This window comes from Galeopterus variegatus, unplaced genomic scaffold (genome assembly GCF_000696425.1).
Source record: "Galeopterus variegatus unplaced genomic scaffold, G_variegatus-3.0.2 Scaffold1095, whole genome shotgun sequence".
In the NCBI taxonomy this organism is placed as follows: Eukaryota; Metazoa; Chordata; class Mammalia; order Dermoptera; family Cynocephalidae; genus Galeopterus; species Galeopterus variegatus.
Window position 1 is genome coordinate 179,208 of NW_007727206.1, and position 20,856 is coordinate 200,063.

Below are 20,856 nucleotides of genomic sequence, written 5' to 3' on the forward strand. Positions count from 1 at the left end.
CGTGTCCGGCAACGGATCGCAACCCTCAGTGTCGCCCCCGTACTGGACCGGGACCGGCAACGGGATCGCAACCCTCGGTGTTGCTCCCGCGCCTCACTCAGCCAGTGAGCGGGAACCGGTCTGTATGTGGGATCCGAACCCTCGGGCGGGAGCGCCACCGCGCTTCCCAAGCGGCGCACTATCGCAGTGAGCCACCGGGCCGGCCCCAACTTATTCTTTATTTGAGGTCCAACTCAAGTCCTCCCATCTCCCCCACCCCCACTCCCCACTGCCCTCCAAAGCTTTCTCTGATATTCTAATCCATCATCATTTCTACCCTGTGAATTTAATCTACAAAATTAATTATTCTGAAAATGTTTTCTCTGTTACCTATCTTTTGTTTCTGTGTTTGATACTTTGGAAGGACTAAAAAATTATACAGTGACGATGGTTTTGAGAATAATGGGTCAGTTTTAATGGAACTGACAATAGCAAAGTATAGCAAATTCGTAACACTGTTACAAATCCAGGCAAGGTCAAGAGTTGCTGCCTTCCTGCACTGTGGTACTTGATGCTTTTTTCCCACACTAGTGTGATGGATTGTTTTTTAGTCATTTTCTTATGGTCTGTATAGACAGTTCAACACAAACATTACTGGATAATAACAGTTAAAATAGCTGTCATTTATTGAGCACTAGAACTGTTGTAATTGTCTTTTAAACATTGTTTTAATAACCTCATGAGGAAGATATTAATATCTATTTCCCAGAGAAAGAGTCTAAGGCTCAGAGAGATTAAGTCATTTGACTAAGGTCACATAGCTAGTAATTGATGGGGGGAATTCAAAGCCATTTTCTCTGACTCTGTGCTAGGCTTCCAAGTTCTGTGTATAATCTACTATTTTTAGTTTCAAATAGTCAGAGATGAGGCATTTTTGAGCATCAGAACAATAAGCCAGGCCTATTAATGCTGCTGCTTTACCTGTTTTGTGAAATAGAAAGAACTCAGTTTTCAGGTTTTATTTGGTACCCTTCATGAGCATTGATTAGGCTTATGTACAGTTTATTAAAAGTTCCACAGTTCTTCAAGTTTATAGTTCAGCCCCGAGTTTTTAGTATTTGTTTGAAGTGAAAAGCCTTATAATTATGACTCTAATTTCACCTGAAAAGGATGATAGGGCTTTCTGATTTGATGAACGGGTTTCAAATTAAATGTTGCCTGATTCTCAATTACTCATTAAGGTAGAGACTTCTCTAAGAGCAGAGCCATGTTAAAGACAAGGATACTGATTACCTTTAAGTTGTTCCTATATGAAAAATTTGATAATGTATAGGGAAATGATTTTTAGTTCAGCAAACCTTTTTTTTTTGGCTGGCCCGTACAGGGATCGAACTCTCACCCTTAGTGTTGACGGCACCAGACTTGAACCAACTTAAGCCAACCGGCCAGCAATTTTTTAAAATGTGATTGTTTAAAATTAAATTACTTGGTTTTAAGACAGCAAGATACTGAGGCCTACAGGAAAACACTGTTGTTTGCTTTTAATTTACACCGATGTTTTTAGGTTTGGAATAAACTTTAAGCATTTGAAATGGCATAAAAATAAATACAGTAGACTAATTGCTAAATGAGACCATTTTGGGTACGTGATGATCATTTGAATAACATGACAGTGCCACACATGAATAATATGAACAGAGCTGTAGATGGACTTGATCTTTGGCCAGTATTGGGTTGAATAAAACTTTTAAATATCTTGGCCATATTGAATAAAGTTAAATTCCTCTCTCCTGTAGCTTTTTGTTGCCATTATTTTTTATTTTTGCTTATTTTTGTTTTATAATTGTAGCTGTAGTTAGAAAAGTTTTCCTGGGAGTAGAAATATAATTATTTAGGCATTAAACAAAGAGTTGTTTTAGGAATTTTACTATCATTAGGAGGATGTTTAAAAAGACTGGAATTCCATTGTCTTGTAAGAAGTAAGAAATATTTATTGATTCCCAAATGGAGCTGAAAAAAACCTTTCCTCTTTTAGAAAGTTGTGAATGACCCAGCGAGAGCTCTAGTAGGCTTTACTGAACCAAGCTGCTAATAGTTATTTAATGTTATTCTTTAGTGTGAAAGAATCTCCATAGATTTTCCTTTTAATCTCTTTGAATTGCAGGCTCATAAACCTCTCTGATGAGTCCTGCCAGTGTTTTCTTAGATCCCGCTGTTGAGACAATGGAGCCACAGAATTCTTTCACCTCTTGTTGTCAGACAAATCCAATAGAACACAAGGTCAGAAGGGCCTATACTTCTAAAGGTTGAAAGATTCTTTTCCAAGAAACTACATAAATTATTTGATTTTATCATTACATTTCTCAGGAACCTCTCTTTAACTATAATGCACTGCTTTCTATATGTAAGTAAATTTGGACATTCTTCTTGTCTCCGTTCTCTTATTTGGCTAAGCTTGTGAGCACAGCACAGAATGTGAACAGACCTTGATGTTCCTAGATACCTTAGAAAAAGTTGAACCCATTTAGTTCAAAAGAATCAGGAATCATGTAGTGCCATTGGACTCAGGATACAGTCCACCAAATGCCAGGCAATGCTATTTTTTTGTTTGTTTGGTTGGTTGGTTTTTAATAGTTATTCTGTAGCAAAGATTCAGATTTAAAATCTTGAATCTGTTCCATTAATTAAGTCACTTCTAAGTAAGTTAATGTTTTTTCAATATTTTTAATAGTGTCATGTTAACGGGAGAACTTCGAGATAGGATTTGCATTTCTAGATCCCTATTAAAATGTTTCATTGCAGTGAGTAAAAATTTTTATATATGTATTGCTACAGAAGAAAACTCATCTGTTTTGAAGATGCTGTGCCTGATTAGTAGACAATTATCAAAGCTAATTACAGGTTCTTGTGAGTTACTTTAGGGGATTGGGAAGAATTACTTTTTCTAATCACTACTGTGGAGTAGTGAAGAAGCGGAGATCATTGTTTAAAAAGAAAAAAAAAAAAACATCGGTTTATTTGTGCTCTTTCCTTGTAACTGTAGTGGGGGTTGAGAGGAGGAAGGGAATTTGCTGTTGCCCCATCCCTCGACACCTGCTTCTCAACAAAGGATCTTGGTCACCCCCCACTGCCCACATTTAGATTCACCTTTTACTTGTATGTACCCTGTCTGCTCATTATACAGTTCTCCGGGGATCCAATTTTCCCCTGAGTTAATCACCCCCAGCCTTTTTCAGAAGTTGTTAGATTACTGTCCTTTAAAAGAATACACTTTTCTTATGAGACTCTTCTTTCCTTATTTCTGTGGGAAAAAAAAAAAATGTAGCCATTGGAGTCTCAATGCACTACCTTTAAAACTTTTTATTGAAGTGTAACATATATACAGAGAAGTGCACAAATTTAAGTGTACAGCTTGATGGATTTTCACAGTGAACACACTCATTTAACCAGAAGACCCCCTGTGCCTTCTACCAGTCACCACTCACTCTCCCTCCCCGCCAACAGCGCAGGGTTGTTTTGCCTGTTACCTTTCATAGAACTGGGCATGATATAGAATGTTCTCTTTTGTGTTAGATACTGATTTTTAAAACCAGAATCCCCACAGAAACTTGGACTATGTGCACATGGTAATGAAAAATCAAGTCAACATGCAGATGTTTAGACAGCCACAGAATATGAGAATATTTTCATATACTCCTTTTAACTCTGACCCAGGGCAAGGTACTAACAATTTTTTTGCTCTAATTTCTCTTTTACCATGAGATAGAATCTAAGCTAACCTTTCAACTAAGAAATATGTAGTTACTCTAAAGTTCCTGTGCTTTGAGGTAAAGAAGAAAAAAATAATAATAAAAATGTAAAAGCCACTTTTCTGAGTAGGTGGAATAAGAGAAAGGGTTGCACATGAAATAGTAACTAGGTGAGAATAACAATAGTTTCCCCGTAGAGAAGCAGAACATAGGAAGCTGACTTGCTTGGTAGTTATATTTGCAAGTTATTTCTCATTTATTATCTTTAAGTAAAAATGGCATAATGGATATATGTGAATAGGTTAATTGTCTTTTTGTACAGTGACTATGCTACAGGTTCCTAAGATAGGTTAGATTAAACAAGCTTATTCATCTTGTCATCATCTATGCTTTGTCTGGTTTGCTTTAATTGATTTCAAAATTACTTAAGATATGTACAAGGTACCCTAGAATATAGGCAACTTGGTTGTGAATCAATTACACTTTTTTTTCTTTTTTTCCCTAAACAGGATCTAAGTGCCAGCCACCTCATTCTTCAAATCTAAAACAGTGTTTGATTTCTCCATTCTAGCAAACTACCTTGGTCCTTCTGAGTAAGAAAGTAAAATGTGATAAGATTTTTTTCCCCATTCATGAGACTTCTAGATAGAGCTTTTTAAAAATTAGGAATAACTGAATAGCATTAGCCAAGTATACTTTACAAAGAATGTAGAAATTAAATTGTTTTGTTCAGAAATTACTCAGCATACTCATAGATTCTGCATAAGCTATTCAGTGGGCAGACAGAGATGGAGGAACTATCTCTGACCACTGGGCAAAGTCTATATCTTTGGATTTTAAGGACAGTCTGATTGACTGTTGGTATGCAGTAAATATGAAGTAGTATAATATTTGACGTATGTTAATAGAAAACAATGGCAAGTTCAAAATATTGTATAATCTTTTCATCTATTTTAAAATTGTGTAACTCACCAACAAATTTTGAACAGGCAGTTATTAAATATAATTAAGTTGCAGGCATTCACACAGCAGAACAAAGGGAAGCATTCTCAGCAAGTGAACAAGAGAACAGTGAGACAGCTAAAGAAAATTTCATTGGAGTTGGGGGTAGATTTTAGTAGTTTTTTAAGCATTGACTTCTAGAAGAACAATACAAGCATACAGGAAATATGTATGCCTTTAAAAACAAAGACAAGTGCTTCCATCTATAGTTCCTTTCTTTGTCCCAAAGTACACTTGTTTTAAGCAAGACTGTATGTGCACTTACTAAATTTAGGTGGAATTCCAGGCTTTCTTGGACCTTCCATCTGTTTTTGAAAACTTTGGCTCAGGAAACAGCAGTGGAATATGAGCATGATATAGTTTTGTTGTGGGATTATTGAAATATTAAAACAATTCTCTCTTTAAATTACTTATTCTGTTGCAAGCAATTAAAAATCAAATGCCCCTTACATTTGGGTAGAGTTTTATGCTTTAAAGCACTTTTAGCCTGATCTCATTTCATTGGAATAACATTATTCTATCAGTCTGCTTGAGCATACCACAGACTGGTTAGTTAAACTTCTCATAGCTCTGGAGTCTGTGAAGTCTAAAATCAAAGTGCTGGCTGATTTGGTTCCCAATGAGGGCTCTTGTCTTGCATACAGCCTCCTTCTTGCTGTGTCCTCACAAGGCCTTTCTTCCATGTGTGGGTGTGTAAGGAGAAAAAGATCTCTCTCTCTTCCTCTTCTTATAAGGCCACCAATCCTGTCGGATTAGGGCCTCACTTTATGACCTTATTTAATCTTAATTATCTCCTAAAAGCCCTATCTCCAAATACAGTCACATTGGTGGTTAGGACTTCAACATATGAATTTTGGTTGAACACAGTTCAGTCCAGAGCAACCCTCCTGAAGATAAGGAAGAGATAACTCCTATTTTAAAGATGAAAAAACTGATACACCTAAGGTTAGAAATCAGGTACAGTTATTTTTTCACAACGCTACACTGCCTTCTTGGCTACACATATAGTTTGATAAAAAAAAAAAAATTTCCTATTTCTCACAAAATAGAGATCACTGATTGATTACAAAGAACCATTAAAACTGACTTCATACTTTGGTGTGTTGCCTATTTGCAAAAAATGGGATGGATTTTGACTTAAAATTTGTGAGAAGTATTATGTTCTAGATTTCTTAGTCAGCTGAAATCAGGTAGCTTTAACACTGCTGTCAAAAGTAGTAAACTAGGGGCCGGCCCGGTGGCGCACTGCTATAGTGCGCCGCTTGGGAAGCGCGGTGGCGCTCCCGCCGAGGGTTCGGATCCCACATACAGACCGGCCCCTCACTGGCTGAGCGAGGGGCGGGAGCAACACCGAGGGTCCCCGTCCGGTACGGGCGCGACACTGAGGGTTGCGATCCGTTGCCGGTCATGAAAAAAGACAAAAAGGAAAAAAAAAAGTAGTAAACTAGGGGCCGGCCCGGTGGCGCACTGCTATAGTGCGCCGCTTGGGAAGCGCGGTGGCGCTCCCGCCGAGGGTTCGGATCCCACATACAGACCGGCCCCTCACTGGCTGAGCGAGGGGCGGGAGCAACACCGAGGGTCCCCGTCCGGTACGGGCGCGACACTGAGGGTTGCGATCCGTTGCCGGTCATGAAAAAAGACAAAAAGGAAAAAAAAAAGTAGTAAACTAAGTTTTTAAATGATAGGTCAATTAGAATTGTAATGACCAGGCTGGAGTTGCCTTCTCAGCATTCTTCATAGTTACAGTTAAAGTTTCAAAATTAAGTGTCTCCTTTTATATTTTACAGAAGACGATCTAAGAAATATGGGACCAGTAGATGCTCAAGTACATCTTGAAGAAATGTCTTGGAACGAAGGTTCGATTTTTTTTTTCTCTTGACTACAGGGAAGAAAAATATTAGGAGTTTTCTGTAAGGAAAAAAAAAAAACCCTCATAGGATATTTAAAAATTCTTAAAAAGAAATAATAGTTTGCCTATCCATGTATGTGTGTGTGTTTTTGGAGTGTTTTTGTTTCATTCTTAACTTCATTTATTGATGTCCCCCTATATATGACTCATTGCCAGTTATTTTTCTATTCTGATTAGATGTTAGGTACATACGGTTTCATAAGGGTTTTGTTTTGTTTACTACTTTGGTTTTTGCATTACTCTCTATGTAACATGGTAAATAAGGTCCAAGAAGATAATTTTCTCTATACATCTTTATGTTGACGATTGAGATAAATTCCTATTAGAATTTCTTTTTTCTCTTTATATGGAATCATAAGCTGTCGGGGCAGGGCTTTTAATGTTATATCTTATACTTGGAGGCTTGATTTTTTTTTTAACTCTCTTTTTGTTTATCTCTTAGGAGGAAAAGAAAAATCTGTCACTCCTCTTAATGACCCATTATTAAGTCATGTATTTTCCCTTTTCTATTATTAAAATTTTAAATCTTAAATCTAATTTAATTTCGCCATTCTTCTGATAGTTCCTTGAATTACTCTGGTTAGGCATCATTGAGAAAACATCCTTTTCTAAATGGAAGCCATGAGTACTACATTTCCAGTCTTTCTCTGGACAGATGAGGAAAATCTTACTATTTTCTAGAATTTTATAAACTCTTACCCCTATAACTTTATTGTTCAGCCTGGGGCACAAATTTCTTAAAGGTTTATAAAAATTTACTAATGAGCATGGATGGGTAGAAGATATAGCCATCCTTCCTGAAAGTAACTTTACTTTTTTAATGGCAGATTCTTAGTGCTCTTAAGAAGTCGGTCACAAACCATACTGTCTTATAAGGGGAATCATGTTTTTGTCTGTGGGACCGTTCTACCACCCAAATGAAATCTTACAGTAGAAATTCTTATTTGCAGTGAATAATTGGAAAATTTTAGGTTTTGTGTAACTGGGCACCTAGTAGGGGCGATAGTCTCATCAGAGTGAATATGAAGAGCCGTGGCTGTGAAAACAATACACCAGTGACATGGGATTTACACTGCTAGTTTGTGGAGGGGACAGACTAGAACATGTTATTTATCAGGAAGATCTGCCCAACTAAGTATGTTTTTTGAAAATATAGTTTGCTGCCTTATCAGTCATTATGCGTGTGTGTTTGTGTTTAATCTCTTATTAAATGAATTAGTTCCTGTTATTAATGTGGTTAATATATTTTGTTTACCAATGATTCCTGATAATGTGAGAATAGTGAAAACTGGTTTTTTGTAATTTTTCCCTTTTTATTAATCTTTAAAAAATATAATAAGATTTCATTTTAAATTAAGAATATGGCTTGGCAGTTCAAGCATCTGTTCTGTCAGTAAATACATGGACTTTCTGATACAAGTGAAAATGCTAACGTGTCAAAGGAAATATATAACATGAAATCATCGAGAATTATCTTAAATGTGTTATTGTTCATGGGATTCCCTAAAGTAAACTTGACAGTAAAGAAGATGTAGAGAATCCCAACCACAGCCAATGAATTACTAATAAGCAAATAGTTAATTTTAAAAATACAGGACATCCTTAGATCCTTATTTAAATTAAGGGTTTTATAATTGTAAAGATGAAAGTAATCCTTATCCTTATGAGAGATAATATTAACAGCTACACAAAGCCATTATTCCTATAGGGATGATTAAAAACTAATCATACAAGTTTTGAACTAAAAAGTTTTTTGCAATTGAAAAGAGCAGTCTTGGCAGATGAAGTTAAATAAAAAGTGTGATCAACTGGGCAAGTAAAAAATTATTTGAAGATTTCTTCAGGATCATTTTCAGAATAGCTTTGGAAGGTGAAGATCCAAAACAGAAGAAAATTGAGATAACCCTACATTAGATATAGCCAAATTGTCAGCTGCTTGATCAAAGGACACTATGAAATGATGCATTTTATTATGCTTTAACGGCATACCTAAATTGTTGAGAGATTGAAAATAACCTTTCCCCTTACAGTTAGTCTATTATATAACTTGTTCTTTTATTAGTCTTCATTTAGTGTATTTAAAATGCTTTCTACAAAAATATCACTTTGTTAAGAGCTTGACAGTAAAATAATATAAGAAGAAAGTTTAACAAGATGTGAATTTTTAGTGAGCATTAACATTTGGAATCATCTATGACAAAATTCCACAGTAGCCCATGGTGTCCTCTGTGTCATTTACCAAGCACATGTCACCTCAAATTGTTTCTCAGTGTTCACTGAGGTGGTAAAAAAACAAGAGAGGGAGATTAAGAAAATCAATTGTTAGAGTATGTACATTTTTAGACAACTTAATAAAACAATTCACTTTGAAAACATGCTGTAGTGCATATTTGCTGGCTTAGACAGGGAAGATATTCATTTATATTTTTGAATCCAAGATTAGTTTTCTTTATGGAGAAAAAAGGCATCATGGGGAAGAATAGAAAGCAGGATTAGGTGAATGAATTCACGTTTTCTTTACTGAAAAAAGCAGCACATAAAGTTGGTTTACTTAATTGCTAATTTTTCTGAAACTGAACTTTATTTAGAGAGCAAGTATAAGGCAGTTGAATTTTTTTTAAAATTACATATGATGAGATCTAAATATTAATCAAGTTTGATAACAGAATGAATATATTTGATTGTAGGAAATCATGAGTCCTTTCAGACTTCATTTATCTCTAATAAAAAATTATGATAGAGGGGCCGGCCTGGTGGCGCACTGGATAGTGCGCCGCTTGGGAAGCGCGGCAGCGCTCCCGCCCGAGGGTTCGGATCCCACATACAGACCGGTTCCCGCTCACTGGCTGAGCGAGGCGCGGGAGCAACGCCGAGGCTTGCAATCCCGTTGCCGGTCCCCGGTCCGGTGCGGGGGCAACACTGAGGGTTGCGATCCGTTGCCGGACACGGAAAAAAGACAAAAGACAAAAAAAAAAAAAAATTATGATAGAGGGGCCGGCCTGGGGGCGCACTGGATAGTGCGCCGCTTGGGAAGCGCGGCAGCGCTGCCGTCCGAGGGTTCGGATCCCACATACAGACCGGTTCCCGCTCACTGGCTGAGCGAGGCGCGGGAGCAACGCCGAGGCTTGCAATCCCGTTGCCGGTCCCCGGTCCGGTGCGGGGGCAACACTGAGGGTTGCGATCCGTTGCCGGACACGGAAAAAAGACAAAAGACAAAAAAAAAAAAAAAAAAATTATGATAGTGATAAAATAGATAATGTGTTTGATAAATTATTTTTCTTTGACAGTCATTTCTCAAAGACAGTAAAATGGAATGAACAGTGGATCAGAGATTCTTTCAGTCAAATGACACAAGCATTTCAATTTCCCAGAAAGATGATAGACTTAAAATTTCTTCCATTAGGCAGCTAAACGTACACCATATTGCCTCCTTGGGGCACCTCAGTTCAGTGATTTTCCTGATGATTCAGATATCATCTGTAAACACCAAACGATGATACACCCACATACCCCACAGGAAATAACAAACTAAATGGTGTTGTGTTTATATATTTGAGGCAGGATTCTTGAAATAGTGTGATACCAGTACATAAAGTATCTAGATGTTGAACTTGATAAACAGTTGAGTTGGCAGTTTTCTCTAAAAGGACAGACCCCAGGCAAAAGCATCTTGCTCCTTAACAGTGAAACAGGTAAAACTGTTGTTCTTTCTCCTTCACTGTAATATTTTAGACAAATACATTGTTGAGAATGTAAAATTTATATGAATCTTAAGAAACAGAAAACTTCAAGTAAGTTTCATGCTTAAAAGCAACCCATCTCCCCCCAAATCTTTGGACTTTTGATTTACAGCTTTAGCCCATCTCCTCTACAAATATTCTTTGATGGATAATTTTTAGAAATACTGCCTCATACAAGAAATTTTTTCCAGTTTTCCTTTTAATACATTTTATCTTTATTGAGCTTCTTTATTTTGTTTTGGAATCTCTTTGGAATAAACTCTGCATTTTTTTAAAGGTGTTAGCAAAGTAGATTCTTAAGCGTTTGAAGCATTATTTTGTTTCCTTTGCAGATGATCACTCTTTTTCACTAAGTTGCCGATGTGGTGGAAAATACAGTGTTTCCAAGGATGAAGCAGAAGTTGTGAACTTGATTTCTTGTGATACATGTTCACTAATTATAGAACTCCTCCATTATAGCTAAAATTGTTCACTACTTGGAATCCTTTAACTGTGAATTCAGACATGATGAGGAGAGGCCATTCCAGCTTTGTCCATTCAAGGAAGTGGATTCTTTTTTTGTCAGCCCTATTATTTGCAAAGAAAATATAAGATTGTCAAGCAGAGGCCTCAGATTAATAAAAAAATTAACTTAGTTATTCATATGTATTTATGATTTATATTTACAGGTTGCCACAAAAAGGACTTGAACTGTAAATTACATTTAGTGAATTCCCATTTGTGAATTTTATTATTGTTTCCTCCTTGGTACAAAATAAGAATTTTCTTTTTCCTAATATAAGCATGTCTCATCTTCTGGTGGTTAACAGTAACATCATATTCCTTTATTGTTACTAAGTTTCTGATCTAACAGATGATGCTAACTGCTGAGGTTATAGCCCTGTTGTACACCTATCTCAAACTCTAGGTCTTTAGAATTGAATTTGAGTCTCTGTGAATAAAATGTGAGGCCAGTTCTGCCATAATGAAGGCTGGATATGGATATTCTCCCATTATGAAGGTTATTTCAAAGTTATAAAGAAGGCAAAGTGGCAACAGTAGAAAGAAAGATAGCTTTGGAGTCAAAAGACTGAACTCCAGTCCTGGCCCTCTATTTCCAAAGTGTGTGAACACTGCATCTCAACTTTAAATATAATTTAGGAAACAGAAACTTAAAAAATAACAATGAAATTGGTGTATTACTTTCCTTTTTATTTCAGAGTGGTAAGATTATTAATGTCTATATTTATGAATAAGGAAGTGTACTGCATTGCTGGTATGATGAAATGGACTTTTATAATGTATTATTATTGATTGGCAGACTGTAGATGACATGCCCCGGAAAGATTTGTCTTTTGGATCCTAGTACTGGCCAGCCACCAAATATATATATATATATTTTTTTTTTTTTCTTTGTATTTAATACTCTGTGTACAATATAAGTCAAAACTCATTTAAAGAACTTTAAGGGATCCTTTTGGGATCACAACTTTTTTACTTAACTTCAAATGAGTGGGCCAAGCTTGTAACTTAGCAGCTTTTTATTAGGTCTTGGTGTTGTCAGATGATTGGACTTATAAATAAGAATAGTTACTATTATGACTTAAATGTAGCTGAAGCATGAGGCATATTCAAGAAGAGGTTACTTTCTTTATACCTATAAAAATAAAAAATTCAGAAGTGAGGTGGTCATCCAGGTTAGCCCTCCAAAATATTTTTATATCTATCATGAAATTTAAGTGACTTATTTTAGGTTACTTTTTTATCCATATATTTTGAATTAATGTAGCGTGTAGAGGATATGTTGCTTACTCTTTGCATTTAACAATTAAAAATAACAAACTGAATAGCAAATAGTTTATTAGTAAATACACAGTCTCAATGGCAGTAATAAGTTTACTTGAACAGGACACAAACACATCAAAAGTATAAATGCTTGCTAATCATCAGAAAATCTGTGGACATTAGGGCTGTCACGTAGAAATCCAAAATCACTCAGAGGCCAAATCTGTAAAATCAATAATTGAAGACAATTAATGAAAGTGATACTATATCATCATCGTATTCCCTTCTTCTCTTCATCCCTTTTCTCTATGCCAGATAATTAAATGCTTTCTCCTTACTCATCACTCAAGAATAAAATTTTCTGCATCAGAATAAGACTTTAGAAAATAAACTTGTATATGTATTTAAACTCTAAAGTTTGGAACATTCAAACATTATACAAGAAATTATATGTGTGTAGTGTGTGAATACATATGCATTAATATGTGTTTCCGTGTTTTCTTTTAATGCCCTCATGGGCTAACTACACCTTCAACTTAAAGTGTTTAGGTTTTAAGTACTTGAATATGGCATCTGTTTAAGTGTAAAGAGTCCTGTAAATTATCCAGCAGCACCAAATATAAATGTCTGTTTTTCTCCTTATTGCTTGTGATAAAAAGGAGGAGCTGGTCAAAAAAAAAAAAAAAAAGGCACTAAGAATTATATATTCTCAATAACCACGATAAGTCCATGACTCACGTATGTAACTGGTATATCCCTTGCATTACAGGTAGTTTGAACCTAGACTGCTTTTCTGCAGATGCTCATTAAAATATGCTCAGGATATGAATATGGTTGTAAAAGTTGTATAAGAAAGAGTTTTAGAAATACAGATTAAAGGTTTCTTAGGCTACAGCTAAGGTAGTTTGAACTTTATTCTCAATTACCTATCTCTATGGGAGTGGGGGGAATAATGTTTTACATATAGCCATTAAGTAAAGAACAACTGTTCATAAAATATAGTCACTGTGACAGTTAAGTCCACTGACAGCCTGAAGGTTTCAAGGTTCACTTTTTTTTTTTTTTTTCAGCTGAGAGAATAAAGTCTACATTTTAAGCAGAAAACAGTACCTTAAAGAAGATTCGTCCTCTTATTAGTCCATATGGAATAGGTCCATAGTACCTGGAATCTGTAGAATTCTGTAGATTATCACCTTCTAACCAAACATGACCCATTGGAACCTAGAATTAGAGAAGAAAAGCAACCTCTAATAAAAAAAGATGAAACCTAAATTGGGTCCTATAATTAAAAAGCATATCATTTGGAGGCAGAGGGAAATGTCCTAAAATTGTCTTTTATAGAATACATAGAAATACTAAGGTTTGCATTTTTGCTTTTATTTCTTGCAAAATAAAGTTACTTTTACTAAATATTCAAGGTTTCGACTTTTTAAAAGACCTATCTTTTTTTGTCATGTGATTCCCAAACATTAATTTGTTATACAAACCCCAACTGAGGTTATAAGAGATCAAAACAGTGTGACAGAGTCATTAATTTAATAGACTTCAAAAGAGGTCATTAGGGTGCTGACTGAAAATGTGCCCTCCTGTCTCAATAACGGCATAAGCAGGGCAGCCACTCACTCAGCAACATCCTGGGGCCAACACCAAGGCTAGACCTATTAGAATGCTCATGATGAACTAAATGGTAATTGATTGTGACATCAATTACAAATAATCTCATCATTTTATTGGAGTGGGCTTGTCAGAATTCTAATTAAGATCCCTGTTCTGCCTTTGTACAGACCATATCTTCAATGCATTATACTTAGATAATGACCATCAAGAACCAGAAGGACCTATTATAAAATCATCAGTTGTAAAATTAATGATGGTGACCTTCTCCTAAATGAAAAGACCCTATCTCCTATATGTCCTATGTATTAGTGGTAAATAACTTAGGTTTAAATCTTTACTCAGTGACAACCATAAGCATATTTAGAACAAATACATTACTTCTTTAAAAATGCTTTCTGCAATATGAGCTACATTTGCCCATTAATATCTGTTCAATATAAACTTAAAGAATTACTCCCTGCAACAATCTTTAAAATTATTTTTTAAAAGTTTTTACTTTACAGTTTTTGTTACCCAAAAAAGCTGGATCATTGACCAGACCAAAATAATCTATTGGGAAGGAATTTATTTTCACTATTTTGACTGGCTTTCACTTGGAAGATTTATATGAAGAAAAATATCCCTATTGAATTTAATGAGAGACTGCAATTTTTTAATGTCATAAATTACTGTTTTGAAAAATAATTTTAAGCATGTAAAATTTGAATTTCACTTTACATAAGAGGTTATATGATTCTGGAATGTTAAGACTTAGAAATATTTGCCAAAACCTACATTAATTCTTTGCATTTAGATACACTTAAATGTTAAAATCTCTGTATTTGTAAAAAAAAGAATATGTTTAATTGAAGAACAGCATATCATATAAGTTCACTCAAAATATGTTTTTCTGATTTTTAAAAAGATGTTATATCAATAAATAAAACCATGAAGTTAAAGAAACCAGTAAAGGCAAAAACATTCTACAGACTAATAGGGCAGCATACTAACAAGCTAGGGAGATTTCTGTCTGCCCATCTCACTGACCGTAAACCAGGATGCGTGGTTTATATACATTCCATCTCTCCATGGAGCTTTCCCCATACTTGCCTGCCCATACCAAATTCTCTGATTGTTCAGACCACTTACCATGTAAAGTCGGCCTTGTTTGGGGCCCTAGATATGTTTATAACTCTTTGTACCTGCTTGGCCTTTGTGTAAGTTTTTACTATTTTATGACAGAGTAAGTCAATAGATAGTAATGTCATGATTTTAAATTTTTTTTTTTTTGAGAGGGTTAACTTTATTCCTACTATTACTTTTTGCCAATCTGATTGGTGAAAAGTGGTATCTCAGTGTCTTCATTTACTTTTGTCTTACTATGAATAAAGCTGAATCTCTTTTCATATGTTTAAAAACCATATATACTTCCTTTTCTGTGTTCTCTCATTGCATGTGTTTTGCCTTTCGTCTGTGGGGGTTGATGATCTCTTTTTCTTCTTCATTTCATAGGAGCTCTTTAAATATTAGGAAGAGTAGCCCTTTGAGATTCAAATAGCAGATAATTATTCCCAATTTGTCATTTCTGTTATCAGTCTTTGCTTTTATGGCTTCTGGATTTTGAGTCCTAGTTAGAAATTCTTTCATGGTTTCATTTTTTACATTTAACTATTTTACTCTTTTGGAATATATCCTGACAAATGGTATAAACTTTGTAAAAATTTAAATGTTTGTTAATTTAATAGTTAATTTAATACCATGGTGATATTCTTCTCTGCATTTATTTGTTATTGGCAAGTTAGAACATTATTTTCTGCATATGTTTTCTGATCGTTTTTCATCTCAGGTGAATGAATAGTCTGTACGGTATGTTTTGCACATGTTAGTCTTTGGTGTCTCAATAATTTTATCACCCTGAAAGTGTTCCTTATATAATATAGACAGGATTCTTATATTTATTGCAAATATTTTTCCCAGAATATTTTTGTCCTTTCTATTCATACGCATTATGTTCCACAAAGTTTTAGGTTTTTTATATATTAAATATTCACCTTTTTACCTGTATGGTTTAAAAAAAAAAAATATATATATATATATTATATATATTTAATTATATATATATAACTATAAATCTTATAATCTTAAATATTATATATATATATAATTTTAAATCTTTACAGCACCTAAGCCAAAGTTGGAACTCAAATCTTTGCTGTTGATTAAATAGCTCTAAGTAGAAATTATTTTCAAGCATAGTTATAACTGCCATCAGCTAGGTCACTTTTGGGGCAGTTATGACCTAAGTTTCTTCCAAATTAGTGAAATAAAATGATGAAATATTATTTCTGCAGTAATAAAATTAACAACTACGGAAAGAAATGTTTAAAAGAAACCCAAAACATTATCACCAGGAGCCTTTGGAGGAATGTGACCTAGGCTATCTACCTCTAGTCCTTGATTGTTATGGGGTGGTACCAAAGGGAGGAATAGTAACAAAAAAGTGTCTATTCATGGGTTTTTGGTTTCTTTAATTTTTTTAAAAAATTCATTTGATCGCTTCAATAATCTGTGAAGTACTGTTATTGATATTTAGTTGAAATAGGTTAAAATGTGTGACATGCTGATTCCTACTTATCTGAAGTTCATACATGATAATGCCGATGCATTCATTTATAGTAAAAGGATAATACCAGACCTAACACTTAATGTAAAGTACACAAGTCAAGGAAACAACCTTATCACTAATGTTACATTTAACCTAACACAAGTTTCTCCATAGCAGGAAAGCCTCTAAGTGTGGAACTTTTAAAATCAAAATCAGTCACCTTTGCTGACCTACCTTTCTATCAGTTACTCAGTTTATCAGGAAAAAAAAGTTTGAAACTATTCCACTTTTGAAATATACCATTATTTTTGGTATGAGGGAGAAGGGTGTATACTTTGTTTCCCTTTAAAAATCAGTTTCACAGAGGTATAATTTATTTTTTGTAAAATACAACTGTTTTAAGTTTTGGCACATTTTGAAAAATGTACACACCCATGTAACCACCAACCACAACCAAGATATATAACATTTCTATCATGTCCGAAAGCTCCCTTCTGGTCCTTTGCAGTCAACTTGCCACCACCATACCCAGGCCCAGGCCCAGACAACTACTGATGATCTGCTTTCTATTATTAGAGATTAGTTTTACCTATTCTTGAGTTTCATATAAATGAATTGCAAAGTATCTGTTTTGTGTCTGGCTTTTTTCACTCAGCTAGTTTTTATGATTATTCCATGTTGTATCTCTTTTATTCCTTTTTAACTGTTGAATAATATCCCATTGTAAACCACAATCTTTATCCATAATCCTATTGATGGATATTTGGGTTGTTTGCAGGTTGGGGCCATTATAAATAAAGTACTATGAACATTCATGTACAGATCTATTTTTTTTAAGTAAATACCTAGGGGTTGAATTTCTGAGCCATCAGTAAGTGTATGTTTAACCTTAAACATACATACATACATAAAGGAAAGTATCAAACTTTTCCAAAGTGATACTATTTTATACTCCCAACAGCAATGTATAACTGTGTTTCTAAAGTTCCACAACCTCTCAAGCAGTTGGTATTACCAGTTTTTAAATTTTTGCCATTCTAGTAGGTGAACAGTATTACATTTGCTCTTCTTTGACAAGCTTTTTAGTGTATCTTTTGTGAGGTGTCTATTAAAATATCTTGGATATTTTTAAAATGGGTTATCTTATTCATTGTAAGAGTCCTTTATATACCTTAGGTATGAATCCTTTGACAGGAATTCCAAATATTTTCTCCCTGTCTGTGAATTTTTCTTTTTTTTCTTTTTTAACTCATACATCTTTATATATTCTGGATACAAGTCTTTATATATCCTGGATATAAAGTCTTTATAAATACTTTTACCTATTATCATTTATATGGTTACAAATATCTTATCCCAATTTGTGAAATTTTACTCTATGAAGTCTTGTGATGAATAAAAATTCTTAACTTCAATATATAGATAAAGATATGTCTTTCCTTTATCGTTATTGTTTTTTATGTCTTAAGAAATCCTTCCCTCACCTGAAATCATATACATATTCTCCTATACTTTTTGTTTAGTTTTTTGTATTTTTTTTAAGTGTATTAATTTTTTTTTTTTTTAACATTCTACGATGTTGTGGAGCAGTTAGGGGTGAGGAGGAGAGGGGGAAAGGGAAGAAAATAAGGTGGGAGAAGACAGAAGGAGGATGGGTGTGGTTGAGGCCTGTGGCACCCCCCTTATTCTGGCAGGGGAAAACAAGGGGCTTCCAGCGGTGGCTCAGTAGTCATTGCTAGGCTGGTTGGAGATGTCAGAGTGGTGTGGCTGAAGCCCTCGGCCCCCCACCACCTCGGCTCAGGAGCCCAGGTCACTTCCTGTGGTGCTCGATGGTCGTCACTCGGCTGGTTGCCACTGTTAAGGGGGTGTGGCCGAGGCCCTCAGGCCCCCTCATTGCCCTGGTTGGGAGCCTGGAGCACTTTCTGCAGTGGCTTGGTAGTTGTCACTGCACTGGTTGTGGATGTTAGGGGGCATGGCTAAGGCCTCTGGTCCTACCCAGGGGCTTCTGGTCCTTCTAGGTTTTATAGGTGTTCTTTGGTGATGTGAGACCTTTACGAGTTAATATCAAACTTTGTGTCTGACCTGTGGGTATTTTGGTTTTTTTCCATTCTGTGTTAGATTATTTGCTGTTCCCACCACTTAAATTCTACACTGGAACTAATTTGTTGTCCTTTGCTTACTTCTAAAATGGGGGAACTTCCTGTGAGGACCAGCGCTTGAGCCCTGTAGTTGAGCTAAATTGCTGCTTTGCTGCTGATTCCTTGGGGAAGGCTTTTTGTGCAGCTCAGGTTTTAATTGTTAACCTTGTATGTACTTATGGGTCTCGTGAGGTCTGGTACACCTGGACTCCGGTCTGGGCCTAAGTCTTTTCAGCAAACTGCACCCCTGCAGTTCTGTATTCCTGACTAGTCTCCACTGAGTGGTCCTGCACTGATCAGGGGGCAGATCAGCTGTCCATGCTGTGCCCCAGTGTTCCCCTAGTGGGCCCATCTCCACCACTGCCTGCACCCTAAACACTTCCCATGGGACAGGCTGTACACCAGTCCCTAGCAATAACTCATTGGCATCTGGGTGGCTACTTTTTTCAGTTGTTGTGGCCCCATGCTCCTGCATGGGTCCACTGTAACCCTGTTAGTGGTCTTGCTGGCCTGAGGGCCACCAAGACCCTCTTCTCCCCTCCTGCCTCCAAGCAACTTCATACAAAGGACACAGCTGCAGCTTTTGCCAACTCCTCTTGCTCTGTGTGCTTACCAGCTCTAGTCTTGAAGTGGCCTGGAGTCGAAATGATGGGAGCAATCCTTTCTTTCCCTCATCTTGGCTTCTCCTGCCTTCATGAACTCCACAGGTCTCGCCTCTCCCCTGAGCTCTAGTGGCCCCAGCTTGGCTGCCATTGCTTTTTAATAGTTGTAAATTGTTTTTATTTTCTAAATGATGTTTTGGCAAGGCAAGCAATAGTTTTTAATGTTGCTGTGGTTCAATTCATAATTTTTTTCCTATTTTTCATGTTTTGTGTCGCAAGAAATCTTTACCTATCCCCAAATCATGAACATATTTATACTATATTTCTTCTACGACTTTTATAGTTTTAGCATTATGTTTAGATATATAAGCCCTTTTGAGTTAACTTCTGGATATGGTGTGAGGTATTTGTTGCATCTGTTTTTTGTTCCCTTTTTTCTCCTTTATTTTGGATTGAGTATTTTTTGAATTTTGTTTTGTTCCTTCTTTTAGCATGTTTAATATACATCGTGTTTTTGAAGTTTTGCTGTACAGTTTACAATATATAACTTTAATCACAGTCCACATTCACATAAGGTATCACAACCTTCACATATTATATCACTTCATGTAAGATGCAAGAATTTTACAATATATTTTCATCCCTATCTCTACCCCTGGCATTTGAGTTACAGTTGTCAAACATTCTACTCATGCCATAGTTCCACAGTAAATTATTATTGCTTTTTATTAAAACAGACAATATATAAAGGATCTTAAAAAAAAATACATGTTTGCCCACATTTAGCATTTATGGTGTTCTTTATTCTGTTGTGAATCCAAATTTCCATCTCCTTTCATTTTCTTTCAGTTTGAGGAACACCCTTTAACATTTCTTGTAAAGTCTGCTGGCAATGAATTTTCTCAACGTTCTTTAAAAGTTCCCCCAAATTTTTGTTTGAAAATATCTTTATTTCACCTTTATTTTTGACAGATATTTTCAATGGATTGATATTGTTTTTTCCCCACAACTTTTTTTTTTTTTTTTTTTTGTCTTTTTTTGTGACCGGTAAGGGGATCGCAACCCTTGGCTTGGTGCTGTCCGCACCACGCCCAGCCAGCGAGCACACCGGCCATCCCCATACAGGATCCGAACCCGCGGCAGGAGCGCCACCGCGCTCCCAGCGCCGCACTCTCCCAAGTGCACCACGGGGCCAGCCCTCCCCACAACTCTTTAAAAGATTTCATTTCAGTGTCTTCTATCTTACTCTATTTCTGATGATAGATCAGCAAAAATCTTTGTTCTCATCTTGTATGTAATGTGTTTTTCTGTGGTTGCTTTGAAGATTTTCTCTACTGGCTTTTTGCGATTTGATCATGATGTTCCTTGGTTTGATTTTCTTGGTATATATTTGGCCAGAACTTCTTAGATTTCTGGTTTACAGTTTTGATCAAATTTGGAAAAAAAAATACATATAGATAACCACCTTTTTCACTCACTACCTTGGAATTTCCATAGTGTGTATGTTAATCTGCTTATATTGTCCTGTGGGTTATTGGGACTATTCATTTTTCCCCCAGCCTTTTCCTTTCCTTCAGTTTCTATAATTTTCATTGCTGTATCATCAAATCCACTGATCTTTTCTTTTGCAATTTCTAATCTACTATAAAGACCATCTAATGTATTTCTAAGCTCTAGAAATTCCATTCTTTTCTTATACAGTCATGTACTGCATAGCAGTTCAGTTAACAACAGACTGCATATACAGTGGTGGCTATACCATATAGCCTAGG

At 35.7% G+C, this 20,856-nt stretch overlaps 2 protein-coding genes across 5 annotated transcripts in view; one reads left to right on the top strand and one right to left on the bottom strand.

Moving 5' to 3' along the window:
• Nucleotides 1-11,160, top strand: part of DNAJC24 (DnaJ (Hsp40) homolog, subfamily C, member 24) — a 58,800-nt gene extending 47,640 nt beyond the window's left edge. For 2 of the 3 annotated variants that reach the window (XM_008574740.1, XM_008574739.1), the window contains exons 4-5: nt 6,518-6,586; nt 10,712-11,160. In XM_008574740.1, the coding sequence (XP_008572962.1) occupies nt 6,518-6,586; nt 10,712-10,842 (200 nt within the window). In that variant the 3' untranslated portion in view covers nt 10,843-11,160. The remainder of the gene's footprint in view (nt 1-6,517; nt 6,587-10,711) is intronic. The other variant, XM_008574741.1, reaches the window with a different exon arrangement.
• A 1,041-nt stretch (nt 11,161-12,201) lies between these two features.
• Nucleotides 12,202-20,856, bottom strand: part of IMMP1L (IMP1 inner mitochondrial membrane peptidase-like (S. cerevisiae)) — an 88,266-nt gene continuing 79,611 nt past the window's right edge. For both annotated transcript variants that reach the window (XM_008574743.1, XM_008574742.1), the window contains 2 exons: nt 13,254-13,364; nt 12,202-12,366 (listed from right to left, as the gene is read on the bottom strand). In XM_008574743.1, the coding sequence (XP_008572965.1) occupies nt 12,298-12,366; nt 13,254-13,364 (180 nt within the window). In that variant the 3' untranslated portion in view covers nt 12,202-12,297. The remainder of the gene's footprint in view (nt 12,367-13,253; nt 13,365-20,856) is intronic.